Raw genomic sequence first — 15,284 nt, forward strand, 5'->3', positions numbered from 1 at the left:
GCAGACGGCAGGGAGGCTCACTCTAACCAGCTTTCTGAACCAGGTCAGATGAGGGACAGCTACACTGGGAAGACATCCATTGTTTTACTGTATTCAAAACAAACTGCATCCCATTCCTCTCTCTCAATGCATGCAGAAACGTGTGACAGCCATGCAGTGAGTCACGGCAGACATTTCAGAATCACTGAATCATTGTGTGGGCCTTATTTTGGCTCCTCAATGCTGGTAAAGAAGAGCTTAATGATGACAGCCGCAGGCTTCACAATATCGATGCACCATTTTCATGAGAAAACCATGAAGCTGCTTTGAGGTCCCATTGTGGGGAAATGTAAAACTAACCAGCGTGTCCTCGACTTATTTTCACTGTGGGAGAGAATAAATGTTCGAGACTAGTCCCCAAGTAAAAAGGCTTCTCATCTCATATGATTCAAACAAACTGTGGAGTGGTTCAAGCTTGATGAAAGCCCCTGGTGGTGAGGGTTCAGTGCAGGCACAAACAGACAACCTCAGGTTTCATTAGAAAACATTCAAACTCTGGAGGAGTAACAAAAACACTAAACATTTCAATCTCAAGGCCCATTCACCATTTTTTTTTTCTCCCAGGGTTTTTGAGGATATCACACACATCTTTATCAGAGCAAATACATCTCTCTGAACACAGAGCTAAGGGCCTGCAGATGAAGATCACAGGACACATTCGTCAGCACACATTATGGGATGGAAAAGCTCCAAAACACTGAATAAGTGGAGTTTTGATTTAAATGAAAATTAGATGTTGAAGCTTTAAGCAGCAATGAGTGGGCCCTCACACTCACACTGTACATGACATGCACTGGATTCACACAGTCGTGATGCAGTGTAGGAGCTTATAAATGGAAGGAAGAGATTTAATTGTTCCTCAAAATTGATGTTTGCTTGTTGCAAACCCTGATCAGTATTCATAGCATTAAAAGAATGAACACTTCTTCCCCTGTATTAAAAAGGCAACGATTCATTAAAATAACTCTCTTATGTCACTTTTGTTAACCTGATTTAATCATACAACCTCCCTGCTTAATAATGTTGATGCTAAATGTTATTTAAACTATGAATTAAAAGATATGAAAACAACGATACCCATGATATTGTGATTATACAACATCACCAAAGTCCAGCTTTGCTTATTTAAGCTGACATCTAGCGTTCTACATTAAATTTAACAGGAAAGACGAAGAGGTCTCTCACACACACACACATTATGATGCTTATTCAGTTCAGCTGTAGTCATGTCAGTTTGAAGGGAATGTGGTACTGGGTTTTACCATACAGGACATATTCTCGAGTTAATGGGAGATTTAGAGTAAGTTATGTGACTGGAGTGACAAAATAAATGGAGGTTTGGAGTTTTATTTTGAGCTGAAACTTCCAACTAAGGTTTTCACAGGTGAAGTGTCTAGCTCAGCCTAGCAGTGAGCCTTGTTCTCTTGGCATCCAGGCTGACAGTGAACCCAGCCTGACCGTTGTCCTCATCCTTTTGATGTCGAACACCAGACTAAACATGTACAGTAGCAAGACAAGCAAACGCAGCATGGCTTTTCAAAATACACGATGGATCAGAAGTCCCAACTGCACTGGTGGAACATTAAATGGAAACAACAGCGGTCACAGACAGTCTCATGTACATTTCCATTGTTTCCAAAGTGGAATAAAATGAGTTGAAGGAAGCTGAGGAGCATAAAACTGAATTTGTCAGCAACAACCTGAGTTGTGTATTTTCCACTTCACTCTAATAATGACAGCAAACATATGTTTGGTCTGCGTTGTTGACTCAAAACTGATTTTAATGACTCATCTGTAATTAGTTTTATTCGGCCGAAGCCTCATTGCCCATTTGGAGTCAGTCAAGCCTGCAATTAAAAACTGTGGTGATGAGCACAGCTGGGAGGATGAGGCCTTAAAAAAAAAAAAAAAAGTAAACCGGTGGGTAATGACAGAGCAAACTCATAACGACCGACAAAGCATGGAGACGAGCTGCCACAGACCAGAATGTCCCGGCGGAGCAACATTAAAGCCGTTTGTTGTGGAGAAGAGTCGGCCATATTTGGTGGCCTTCAGCAGGGGTGAAAGTTCAACTCAAAGGGCTGCAGCTTTTCACCGACCTGACCTTACTGAGAGGTCATAAGGGTTGTCTGTTGCTACATAGCGGAGAAGACGAACGTGTCAACGCCTATGGTGAGCTAAAGGTGAGCCGGGCAGTCTGGGTGTCACGAGCACTGTCAGTCACTCAGGAACCATAAAGAGAGCACATTCCCATCTTTAACATCAGTGTGTGTATGATGGCAAATATCGTCCTTTATCTCTCTGTTGAACCCTTTTCTCTCAAGGACCAACACATGCTTTTGACTCAGCATTTTTGATTTATGGAGATTGTGGGCAGCACACAAAGCTTTATTATTTACACTGTTACTCACTTAATTCAGAGGGTGACAGGAAAGAAGAGGAATGTGTGTTTATTTGAGGGAAGGTAAGGCAGGATTGGCTTTGTTTGCCTTTGGACTGTTGTCTTAGCGTTAGTTCCACCATCAACAGAGATTCTGCTGTTTATTTTGACACTGGCTGAGGCCTTTTCCCTGACCAATTGGGTGGCTAATCTCGAGTCAAAGCTACTGTGGCTTCTCACTGCTGTCTCCGTCTGGACCTCAAGGGTAACGTCACTAATTCTCATACATGACAGCCAACCTATTGGCAGTGGGGCTGCCAATAGATTGAAAGTAATTGTATGAAGCCTTTGTTCACTTACATTGCAAAACAAAGAAAAACCTCTGCAATGCAAACTGAATTTATAATGATCAAGGTGCATTATGGGCAATGAAGGCCTTCAACCTGCAGAAGCAAGTGCTCACTGGATATGTGTAATAGTCTGTAAGTACAGTGCTGTTTGCCCGCAAGTTAAAAATCCTTTTCTTTTCAATGAAAACCGGTAACTAACATCACGAACATGAAAAGCAGACACTGCAGTTTGTCCAAAACAATACTTTATATTGGAGATGTCAAAGACAAAATGTTAGAGCAAAGGTTCCCGAGAAAAATGTACTATTTCTGTAACAATGGTGGATCACATCCAAAAACATGACTGATAAAAAAACAGAATATGCATTTTATTCCTCTGTAAACCTAGAACTGTTTGTTTTTGAGCCACAGTGGTCATAGTGATAACTGGCTTATTTACTGGAACGGACAACTGTAACAATTACCAGGCAACTGGATGGAGCCCTTTTACATTACAAGTCCAGATGTGACAGAGAAGAAAGAAGTTTTCCCCAGAGTCGACAAAGGTCACATCTATCCTGGCATTGAAAGAAAGTCCACTCTGTAGTTTCAGTTCACAAAGCATCCACCTAAAACAATTTGTTTTTCTACATAAATACAATAAAATCTATTTATTTGTGTTACAAGTGCTCAATACTTTTTTTTTCTCTTTTCTTTTCTGTGAAGTACTCTTGAGTCTCTCAGGTTTGAAGATTCATATGCTACAAGTAAAAGCACAACATGGAAAGCACCCAAACTTCTCTTCCTCCTCCTCCCTCACCAGAGACGAAAGCAGTAGAAGACAGTTTGGATACAGTGAAAGTACTAACCTCCTTCAGTGCTTGTTCCATTGTGCTGATATGTGGCATGAGACAGAGAGACAGGTAGGCAGTGCATGCAGACATATGGACCATGCAGAGAGAGCGGGGGGGGGGAGATGCAGTAGAGTCAGACCAGGCCACCTAAATAAACAGACAGTTCTTAGACCTGGCTGGACTGAACTGCAAGGGTTAAAAAAAGAGACCCCCCCCCCCCCACTCCCAACCCCCCTACAATGAATGGAAATTATAACAAAATGGAATGTGGTAGCTTTTTTTGTTACACGACATTGTGTTAAGACTAACAGTGAAGACCGACAGCCAGAGTAACCAGAGTGTGCTAGTTTTGGCTCCTTTTGAGAGACCGAAGCATTCAACTGTAGAAAACCTGTGACTGGCACCGCTATGCAAAGGTTCTGGGAATGTTCTGGTCTGGGTTACCGAAAAACATCTGATCAGCTGTATTTACATGCACAAAGAGGTCATCAGATCCCGGTTGAAGTGATATTGAGGACAGCGTGATCACATGCATTTTCAAATTCCAAACACAAACATCCCAGTATGATTGATGGATTGTGATAATGGCAAGAAATAAACTGTCCAAAATTTACAAAAAAGAGAAAGAAAACTAGTAGAAGGTTTCAACATCAAACAAAGTAAACCTGATATAAATAATGTGATTAAATGCTTAGATCTTAGTCTTGACTTGGGTAAGACCTACTTTATGCCATACAATTAGTGCATACCCACACATTTCCCTTTGTTCTTGAAAACCTTACAAAATGGAAGATGCCTAAAGTGACCTTTGACCTCTCTGGCCATCTGCAGAAGCCATGGGAAATGATGCCATGGACGTGGTTGAGAGGAATTCAACATCAAAGGTGCATATGCATGAAGAGGCAGGACGAAGCATGTACGCCACTACAGGACTTTCTTTCAAAATGAGAAAATTAATTTTAACTGCTAGTCCAACTGAGATGAGACAATGTGATTGCATATTTTTCTAACGATAAAGATACTTTGCTCTGTCACAGGAGAGGCTATGAATGGGATTATGGTTTTTCATGATAAAATAAAGTCAGAAAGGATCAACCTGTGATTTTTTTTTTTTTTTTTTTTTTTAAATAGGACAGTCTTTCCAAACACCAGGCCACCCAGTCATTGATTCACTAATGAATAGTATTACACATATGAGCTTAATTTAAAGGAATGTTCATTTCAAATGAAACTAAGGAAGCTGGGCCTGATAAAAAAAAAAAAAAAAAAAACACAAAAAAAAACAAGCAATGATCATTTGTAAAAATTTAAAGGCCCATCTGAATCATTTCATGTTGGGGAAGAGCATGGCCACGTTCCACTTCAAATCCACCCATCCCATTGTTCTTGTTCTTTCAAAGCAGGGAGAGGATAAAGTCATAAAGCTGTGAGGAAGAGAAACGGTTCACCACTTTGGTAATTTCTGAGCTGTGTAGAATCCAGATATCAAATTTTAGTCACGCATTTCTATAAATACTGAAACCTCTGATGTCTGAGCCAAAATTTACATACATAAATCAAGTGTGGATTAGCATGACCACAGTATGTGAGGCTGAGCAGAGGGCACATCTAGTGTAACAGTGTTATGGTACCAATTGGATGAATAAAGCCAAAAACTAGCCATCAGTGTTACAAGACAAAAAGACAACCAATAAAATGCTACTTGTAACAAACTGTAACAAAGTACAGCAAACGGTGCCTTCAGTAACACCAGAACAAGGGTCGACTGTATGTAAGACCCATGAAAAGTATCGTTTTTCAATACCAACTTCAAAAACAAGATCATAGTATTTCATTATGTATAGATATATATATAATATACTCATTTCTTTTATATATAACTCTACTATGAACAGACAGTAAATACACAATTGCCCATCATTATACAAAGTAGAAACATTTGTATCCCAACCCTCCCACAAAAACTCCCAAACCCAAAGGACATAGTCATGTAAAGTCCAAAAAGAGTCTGAACCCTCACCTGTTGTGAAGTATGTCAGCTTTACAAGGTAACAGAGCAACAGATAGGAAAAACAATAAGAAAAAAAATACATGTTTAAAAAGTATAAAAGAAGTCACTGGAGTCCACTGAAAGGACAACAAGACCAAGAAAAGAATGACACAGATGAGAGGAGCAGGAATCAACAGAAGTAGTCAGTGACAAACGTGTGTGGCAGGAATATTCAGGGGAATCCATTTCCTATGTACAGTAAACAACAACAGTAAACACAACAGCACTCTGTTTCTGTTCACTGAGCAAATACATTAAACGTGATTAGTTGTTTTTTTTTCTTTTAAGACGAAACAAAGGCAGAAGGTAGTTTCCCAGAGGCCAAACATACGTTGGGAGGATGGTCACAGACAGGAAGTGAAGTGTTGTTCACTGGCCTCACAGTGCACAGGGGCTGGTATAGTTATGCTTTAAAAAAAACAACAAAAAAAAACAAAACACAACAAAAAACCAACAACCAACAACAAAAACTACCTGCCAAACAGGAGAACCAGATTTTACTATAACTAGGCTGGTGGCTGGTGTTTTGTATAATCTGGCCAGCTAAGGTTGAGCCAGTTAAATTTAAGTTAGGTCCATTGTTGTTATGAGGAAGCCAAATTCAATAAGCACCAAATAAAATGGAAGTATAACCAATATATCACCTCAAGTCTTCTTAAATATTGAGACATTTGTCCTGTTTACAAAGGATCCAGTGGCACAGCTGACACGGTAATCAGTTTTAATATAGGACCCAGCTCCAGTGGAGGATTATCTGAGCTACATGTGCTATCTAAAGTTGCAGAGATCTTAATTATGTTTGGCCTGATCCCAAAAGCTGCATCACTGGTAAGTTTTATAAAAAAAAAGAAAAAGAAAAAAAAAAGCAAAGACTTTAGAAATATATGTATACAGCTGAATGTTTATAAAGAGCAGCTTGTGTCTCACTGCATATGAACAGACGAACACACACCTGCCTCGTAGCACCTGACATTTGGGGAGCAGATGTGCTTAACAAGGGGCACAACAAGATGTTGAACCAGCTGTGAGAGCCTGTGTAGCCCTAGAACACCCCTCTGGAAAATCCCAGGTCGAATGGTCCTTGTTACCATGGACACAGAGGGCTGGTACAACAGAGTGGCCCATATGGAGTTAATTCCTCTCTATTTCCCATTCAATCTACAAAAAGGTAGACTTCTAAATATAACATTGTTGTTTGTGTTGTAGTTGATTTCCTGGGTGTTGTGTATTTGTGATTTTGAGTAAATTGACTCTACAGAGATGATAGTCCATCATGCTTTGGCTTCACTATTGTCTAATGACTACATACAGTATGAACAGCTTTTTAGTTTCCACAAGTCTTGTTCCTCTAAAACAGCGCATGCTACTTAATTTTTCCCACGAGGAGAACTGGTGCCTACGTGATACATGGTTACACTGAGTAATACTAATTACAACATCGACTTCCTCTCAAACTGAACCAACTCCAACTTGTTCCTGGGAACTACCTTCAAAGTTGAGACTGGGGTAAAGGAAAGATGGAGGTGCAGGGAGAAAAAGTAAGTAGGTAAACATGCCAAGGTCCTCCAGCCTATGTGCCAACAACATGCAGGCATTGGATGTCTTGCCAGGATAGAAATGTTTAAGGGGCCATAGAGAAGAGGGTTTGTTCATAAACCTGTTTTTTAAGGCAAAGCTCTTTCAGGAGAGTTCAACAAAGATTATACCAGGTTTAAAAGAAAAAAAAAAAAAAAGGCACAAGTGCACAGTCTTTTACTGTCGATCATTTTGGAATCAGAATGGCTGCTGACCTTTCTCCTTTGACAAAAGAGTAAGAAATGTATCTTATCTGCTATTCCTTTCATTCATACAGATCTTGAAAAAGCAGGAACAATCCATCCATAGTGCAGATGGTACTGGTGGTTTTTGATGAAAGTGACAAGATGACGATAAAGCACGGAAAAAAACATAAGAGCTCAGGCGACCACAGGTCGTCTGTACATGGTTTCAACTGGCATTCAGAAAGTACATGAGTATAGTGTTTTAAAAGCACTGGCACTCGAGGTTGTCATTGTGGGTTGATGGCTGAGTCAGTCCTGCTTTCATCTGAGGTCTTAAAGAGACAATACATCATGTCGATGCTGATCAGTCTGTGCGCTGCTGACCTGTAAATGCATTGATCATCCTCAGTGACTGCCACTCGTGTCAACTCTGCGGTCTTCTCTCACATGAGAGGGTTCCACATCAATATGGCAAGGGTGAGACACAGGAGTGGCATTTAAATGGAAACCGACCAGAGGAGGATGCTGCCCAAGATAAAGTCTGAGTGATCAAAGGCTTTTTCCTTTACATTGGAACTTCCTCTTCCATTGGCTCCTCTTCAGCCCTGGACAAAAGATAATACCGTAAGACATGTAAATGTATCCACTTACAGAGGATTCAGAAAGTAATGGACCGTATTCAGTCTTCCTGAAGTCGAAATAAGGCACAGGATTTATTTATTTATTTATTTATTTATTTATTGGGGAGGGGGAGTATTATATTTGTTGTGGACACAGGATGCATAACAAATATAATACCTTACACAGATGAGAGAATTCCCTTAGCTATGGTGGCACAGCGTTGTTTCATTGGTCAATAAGAATCTCTTTCCAGATAGGCAGAGAGTAAGCAGCACCGCTCAAAGCCACAGAGTTTTGTTGGGATAAAAATCGGCCAACATGGATTTTTAAAAATGCGGAACAAAGTGCATCCATTATCAGTTCAATAAGGAACACATCTTTTAGTTTCCAAATATGGAATGATTCTGTATTTTAAGGGATGGTTGGCAACCCTATACTTACTGTACCATAATTGCATACCTTTAAGTAATATGCATGCTATTTTGAAGGACTTAATTGCAACAATGCACAGTAAGCACAGCACCATGGGAGGATAATAAAAGGCTATACAAACAGGACATCAACAACAATGCAACTGGATATACCTCTTTCCAATATGCTTGTTGGCAACAGACAAGGAGGCCATGGCAGAGACAGTCTCAGCTTCTTCTGCATCACGCTGGAGGGCTTCGCTCAATGAGCAGCCAAGCGTCGAGGCGGAGCGTTGCAGTGAGCGCCAGTATTTACCTATAAAAAGAGCGAGACACAGTAGAAGTGAAGTCAGAGCGCTGTGCTGACACACTGGGTGCAAACAGTGCACCACACTTAAACTGTTATTTATAATGACAACATATTTCATCAGAGTGTCTACATGTTCTTTCTACACTCACTGTGAATTTCAATAACTCTCTCCATTGACTGGACAGCATTAGCATTTGGTTTCTGCTGCAGCACCTCATCAGGAATGGGGTCCAACTGCAACAAAAAGAAAATATTAAAACCTGCTTCACAATTTCTACTGAAATCAAAAAAAGGTAAATGAATAAACATGTCTTAATTACCACAGACTCCATACTCTGATTGCACTTACTATATGATGAACTTATTGGATGGATGCAGTTTTTAATATTTACAATTTACATTTACAAGCCTTCTATTTCACCAAAGCTTTGCTGAAGTTGGTTTGAACTTAATTATCAAATGAGTGAATAATTAAATGTAATGTAACTCTTTCTTCTGGCCACGCTAGATTATTTAATTTACTCTTGGCAATGAACCTTCACCTGTGGGGAACATCAGCCAAGCGCGCTAAACATCTTGAGTCATTTTTGAGATATACTGGATTTGGCTGAATAAGCCATTTTATTAAAGTGACTGACACTTGCTCACTTGCACTCATATGGTTCCCTCCTAGTTTAAAGGATTGCTTTTGAATGTAGACTCCAGCCTAGTGTTGATTCACTCCAAGATGTGAGACAAGAGCTTGTGCTGCTAACACAATAGAGAATAGGACTGCAGGTGGACACCGCCTCCTACTCACCAAAATCTTTTGCTACTCTTTGACACAAACTACAATATGTGCCTTGTAATGTGTCCCACTCTAAGGACTCATACTAGTGGACACAGATGCATGCAAATGGAAAACTGCCTGGTCGCCCAAACCCATACTCATGTACACACTCAAACACAGACACACACCTCAGAGAGCACTGGTAAGCCTACGAAACTCTCCAAGCCACAATTCAGAGGAAACAGGGATATTCCCAAATGTACTTTCCCAACCCGGAATGATTCAATTTCCCCTTTGGCCGACTGCACATACGACACTTTCTCATCCCATTTTGTCAAGCAGGCACATTCAGCTCGACATTCCTACACAAACGACATGACTCCCTCCTCTGCTGAATCATAAATAACTGGAATAAAAGACCGGCCGAGAAACATGTAAAGAGAAACATAGGAGTAAAACAGAGAAAAAGGTTTGGCCTGAGATTTTGGAGCAGAATACAAAGAGAGAAGAGGAAAAAGTCATCGTTGGTCGGTCTCGCTTGGCCAAGGCTGGAAGTTTTCTTTTAATTAAAACAAATAGTGTGTGGGAGGGGTTCGCAGGGCTAAGGGAAGAGGCAGTCAAGGGAGAGGGATACTTTAATCCTGCTGTGGCACGGCAGGCTACATCATGCACACAGGAGCGGTGTGTGCATGCACACGCACACACATACACATACACTCAGTCTTTGCATGAATATTTACATTGCGTTAGTTGATATTTTGGCTGCCACTAATCCAGAGCAACTTGCAAGAATGTTCAACAACGTCATTTGCTTGAAAGAGCCATTGCAATTTTGGTTTATTCTATGACTAAATAACAACTTCTCTGTCGATCAATAGCACTCTTTATCAATTGAAGTCAGTCTTATGTTTATTACACTGTAAAAGTTACAACTAGCACGGGAAAAAAAGAGGTGGTTTAACCCACAAAATGAAAATTCCTGTTAGAACTTCAGAAGGATTTGCCATGTCAGATCATTTGTATGTAAACTATTTAAAACCTCATGTGCATAACTATAGTTTATTATATAAAAATAATATATATATCAAATAAGGCACATCTTCCTTGATAGGGAAAGTGGAGACTGTAAGGAAATGCAGGACAGAGAGTGCAATAGAGTTGAACTTGGGTAACTCCCACTCAGTGTACTCAGGATGATACACACCCCAACACATCTATTCTTTGATGAAAACATGCAGTATTTCACCATGTGAATAATTCATTAACTATTGACTGACAGAGCATGTCTCTAGTCCAACATACTTTGAACTTGGGCAGTAGTGGACAGTACAGTATGTTCAGACTGAAAGCAGCTTTGGATCAGAAACTACAGAGATGCAGTGGTGGTGCCATTTCAGAGGCCTCCAGAGAAGTTACAAAAAAAATGGCTTTCTTACTTTCTCACGTTAACTGTGTACTTATACTTTGAGTTTTAGGAATGCAGGGTTATTTCTGGTTTGAGAGCAACACACACAGACAAATAGATAGACAGACAAACAGATGGACGGACGGACGGACGGATGCACACACATACAGACATGTGGGAGGAGTCCTTAACTGGCTGCTACAATGCCAAATAAGAAAGTGGTCTCGGAGTGTTGGACCCCTTACAGTGAACTGAAGAGGTTAATCCCTTCAAGTTTATTTCAGTTGTGGTTGAGGGGGGAGACAGCAGTACTTATTCATCACTCCCATCTCAAAGTTTCCAAGCCATTCTGGGGACTCAAACCATCAATCTTTCAATCAAATGGTACTTTTCCAACCTTCAGGCTCCAGCTGCCAACTTCTCACTATGCCCTAAGTCAGTTCCAGCAAAGCCCCACCCAGCCGATGCTAACCCAGCTCCCTGTCAAAGCAGGGTCAGGGGTTCTCTGGGGTTTCTTGGGGTTCACCTCAAAGCAGGGTTGGGTGGGGGCAGACTGTTGGCTTGATTGACAGCTGGGCCTCACGCTTATAAACTTTAATGGCTCTTGTCAGGGTACTCCAGGGGCCCCTACCTGACAGGTATGGCAAAAACACATATATGCAATTCGGACACACAGACACACAGACAAACATATGCGTGCACGATACACAAGCACACATTTGTCTGCTACAACACCCAGCAACATTTCTGTTTCTGGACAATTGTTTCTTGGAACCATCAGATGTCCAGAAGCTTTGAGAAAGGCACAAACAAATGTCCTTTAAAAAATGTTTGCCATTGCTGTCGAGAAGGATTTTTGAGTCAGTTATTTCTCTGTGTGACTGACAGTCCAATGAAGAAGGTCCTGGCAAGTAAAGCAGAGACACCATGGAAAGCCATGAGCTGAGAATAAGGAATGTGCCTCGGTAAAAACATTCCAGAGGGAGGCTGAAATGAAAACAGTGGAAAGAGGAGGAATTCCACTTGTTCAGCAAAAGAAAAGTGCATAAAGCATCCATTGTTTACTGTTGTGTTCATGTGCATGTGTCGGCGGTCCCTAAAACCGGTTGATTATGTTATGCTAACTGAACAAGGTAATGACGTATATTGTGTGAAGAAAGTGACCTTTTTGGAAAAGGGGTGTGGGGTTTCCTTCAACTCAGGGGGTTGGTAGGGAATAGTTAGACCCAAGGGGGACAGGTGAATTCGAGCGTCTTACTGTAACTGTATAAACATGCTGAATAACCTCATTGACAGCTGGTAACAATTAACATATTAGCCTGTTGTTTATCAAATAATTGCTAACAACCACGGTTTGAGCTGGGCCAACATCTGTTTGCGAGCAATCATCAATTATTCTTGGGTTAAGAGTTGACTAGTGCAGTTGCCAATGCATCATTCATGAGCTATTTAACCAGGGAGACTTCACGATTACGCAGTACAGTGGTGGGGGTGAATAAAAGAGCCTATAAAGTCCATTCAACAATTTTCATCCCTCTCTTTCCCAGCTAATCTGAGCTGTTTTCAAAGGAAACCTAATGCTCATTATGGCAAAGCTTGTCTTAACCTGCCAATAAAAGCACAGATATATTTCTCACACCAGCAAGCAGTAAAATCCTGGAAGTAAATGCTACACAGGAGGTGAAGAGGATATAAGGAACACCTTTAGGATGTTTTTGCTCAAGGTGAAGGCTGCAAAAAAACAACCTTTTAAGACTGCTACATAATAAGCGGACAGTTCACATAATAAAATAAGCAATCTCTTTACCGTTTATATTGTGTTTTGCTGCTCATAGCGCAGTCAAGTAACCCCATCAAATCAGTCTTCCTAACTCGCTGGTTTATACAGAACCATTCATCCCACACTATACATTTACATGCTATAGTTGGATCAGAGGTTTCTATTGTGGTCTCTTCTTGGGTTCTGGACAGATCTAGAAGATATAAGCACTAAGACAGTGCGAAGCTATATAAACAAAAGCACATCTGACTGGCTAACCCAGCTGTGGTCCCATGCTTGAACCTAACCAGACTTGTCAGCAAATGAAACTAGACAAAAAAAACAGTGCCTTTTTTCTTACCATCTTGTTTTCCAGCTAGATTCCACATGCATTGCTGAAGACCTTTGCTGGGATTATGATAAAAACACTTACTTCCTTTCACTTTGATCTGATCAAGGACATTTTAGCCCATTTTCCCTCTTTGCTATCAGTTATCAAAGCTATACACTACTGAATGATTTGCCTTTGTTCAAACAGCTGACATCACTTGTTGCTAACGTCATGAGAACTCTGGGTCTATATACTTAACTCAGTAACATCTACATCTGTGTTGTATGTCACTTTATCAGAGCAATCTTATGCCTTGTATTGTGCACTTCACAGATCTTTTTTTCCCCCAGGCTGCTGTCATCCATTTAAATGTTTTCTAATGGTTCCTCAAATAACTTGTTGATGACTTCTGCAAAGTTACACAGTAAATGTTTGAGTGCACTTATGAGTCAGCGTGATGAATTCCAGAGATTATAATTCTAATGACTCTAAAATATTAAAGTATGCAAATCAGAAAAATATAAGTTGTCTGCAGTCTTTGAAGACCTACATGGTACAGCTGCTTTCAAACAATAATTGCCTCTCTCCCAACTTCAAATGATTATCCTGTTTCCCTTTATTATCTGAACCCTAGACCCATGCTGACATTGCTGGGAGAGGTGTGAGGGTAACCACTTTCAGATGTTCACCAGTGACGAGGCCCTGGTTGAGAGGGGTGTCCTGCAGGGCTGAGGCAATTGACGCTTTCTGCCTCCTGCCGATTTTCGAATTTTCAGCTCCCTGTGGCACCCATCCAGTTACCTCCTCCAAACTCCGTTTTGAGGCCGGCGCTCTGTAGGCAGCTGAAACTTAAGACGCAAAGCTGCTGGTCTGGTTCATTATTTTTGCAGCAGGGTGGTGCTGTGAATAAGGAGAGCGTCCTTCAAACTGCAATGCCTGAGTACAAAGATGTGTGACAGCAAAAGGTATCCACCCTGCTGAGATGTCCTTGACTTGAAATGAAACCTTACCAGTGGTAATGGCCATTTTCTGCAGCCTTGAGTCATCGGTGGGCACAGTGCAGGTAAACAAAGTTTTTAGATTAAGCCTCTTATTAGTGTATTCCACCTCTCATGCAAACCATACTCCAGCAGACCTATTTGTTTCCTTTGACAGGTTTGGCAAAACATCTGTTTTCCTCTTTAGAGAAAACACCAAGGTATTTGCCCATGTCTTTAACAGCACTGCCCAGTGTCACTTCTTGTCTTCCTGTCACTTCAAATGCCACTGTTGTGGGCGGCGTTTGCATGTCCGACAAAACAGTGGGCTGGTTGGTTGCAGTAAATTTTATTAATGTGATCCTATGTTATTGTTCTGTTTGTTTTGCTCTGGCTCCAAGATCCACATGGAGCAAGGCCATGTGGGTTTTATGATTCCAAGAACCCATTTAGAGCTCAAGCTGTCTGAAGGGCTGGAACACAAGGCAGAGGGATGCACAGATACCAACTTCAAGAAGGCAGCTTCAGAGCTCAGCATTAGCAATTATCCTCCTAAATTACTACTTATCTTATACCTGAGGTGAGAAGTTTTAAGTTAAACATTATTTTTTCTTCTAATGAATACAGTAAATGCAGTTGAAAATAACAACAATCTTACTTCATCTGAACTAAATTATCTTTTATTCGTGTAACATACCCAAACAAAATGTCCCAAGATTTTTGCCACTGATTGCATGCTGTGTTTTTCATTACAACAGATTATAACAAATATCGCTGTAGTATCTGCTCTGGGGTTCTGTATGCTAATATGTCAAACTGAAGAACAACATGCAACAGCAAAACTGCTCAGAAAGTCTTTGTAGGCAGACGATAATAGCAGGTAGCAGGTAGAGTAGCAATTCCAATGTGGAAAGGCTTGAGTGGTCACTTTCTCAAAATAAATGAAGTTAATATAAGAGTGTTAATAGGGTTGTGTAGTCTTCATCTTCTGCTTGTGTGGCTGATATAACAGTGATTTTTGCTAAGTAGAGCACTGTAAAAATTGTGTTCTTCACTTGATCGTCCTTTCTATAATGAGGGCATCTACAAAAATCTGCACATCCTTTAGACTTGATCCATCTATATACTTCCCCCATGTGCATTCAAACAGATTAATTGTAACACCTCACTGATGCATGAGGTAAGGGCACTGTTCTAAAACAATTGTGTCCTGCACACATATGAAAGCATAGAAGACATTTTGAGAAAGCAGAGATCCAGACACTGACACTGACAAAACTACATGTATCC

The 15,284-nt window shown here is 40.7% G+C and overlaps 1 protein-coding gene across 6 annotated transcripts in view; it reads right to left on the bottom strand.

The window, feature by feature from the left end:
• Positions 1 to 5,533: 5,533 nt before the first annotated feature.
• The window catches only part of hdac4 (histone deacetylase 4), a 106,606-nt gene continuing 96,855 nt past the window's right edge, over positions 5,534 to 15,284 (bottom strand). For all 6 annotated transcript variants that reach the window (XM_029530214.1, XM_029530212.1, XM_029530210.1 and 3 more), the window contains 3 exons: positions 8,903 to 8,987; positions 8,618 to 8,759; positions 5,534 to 8,017 (listed from right to left, as the gene is read on the bottom strand). In XM_029530214.1, the coding sequence (XP_029386074.1) occupies positions 7,978 to 8,017; positions 8,618 to 8,759; positions 8,903 to 8,987 (267 nt within the window). In that variant the 3' untranslated portion in view covers positions 5,534 to 7,977. The remainder of the gene's footprint in view (positions 8,018 to 8,617; positions 8,760 to 8,902; positions 8,988 to 15,284) is intronic.

Source organism: Echeneis naucrates, chromosome 21, assembly GCF_900963305.1.
Source record: "Echeneis naucrates chromosome 21, fEcheNa1.1, whole genome shotgun sequence".
Lineage (NCBI taxonomy): Eukaryota > Metazoa > Chordata > Actinopteri > Carangiformes > Echeneidae > Echeneis > Echeneis naucrates.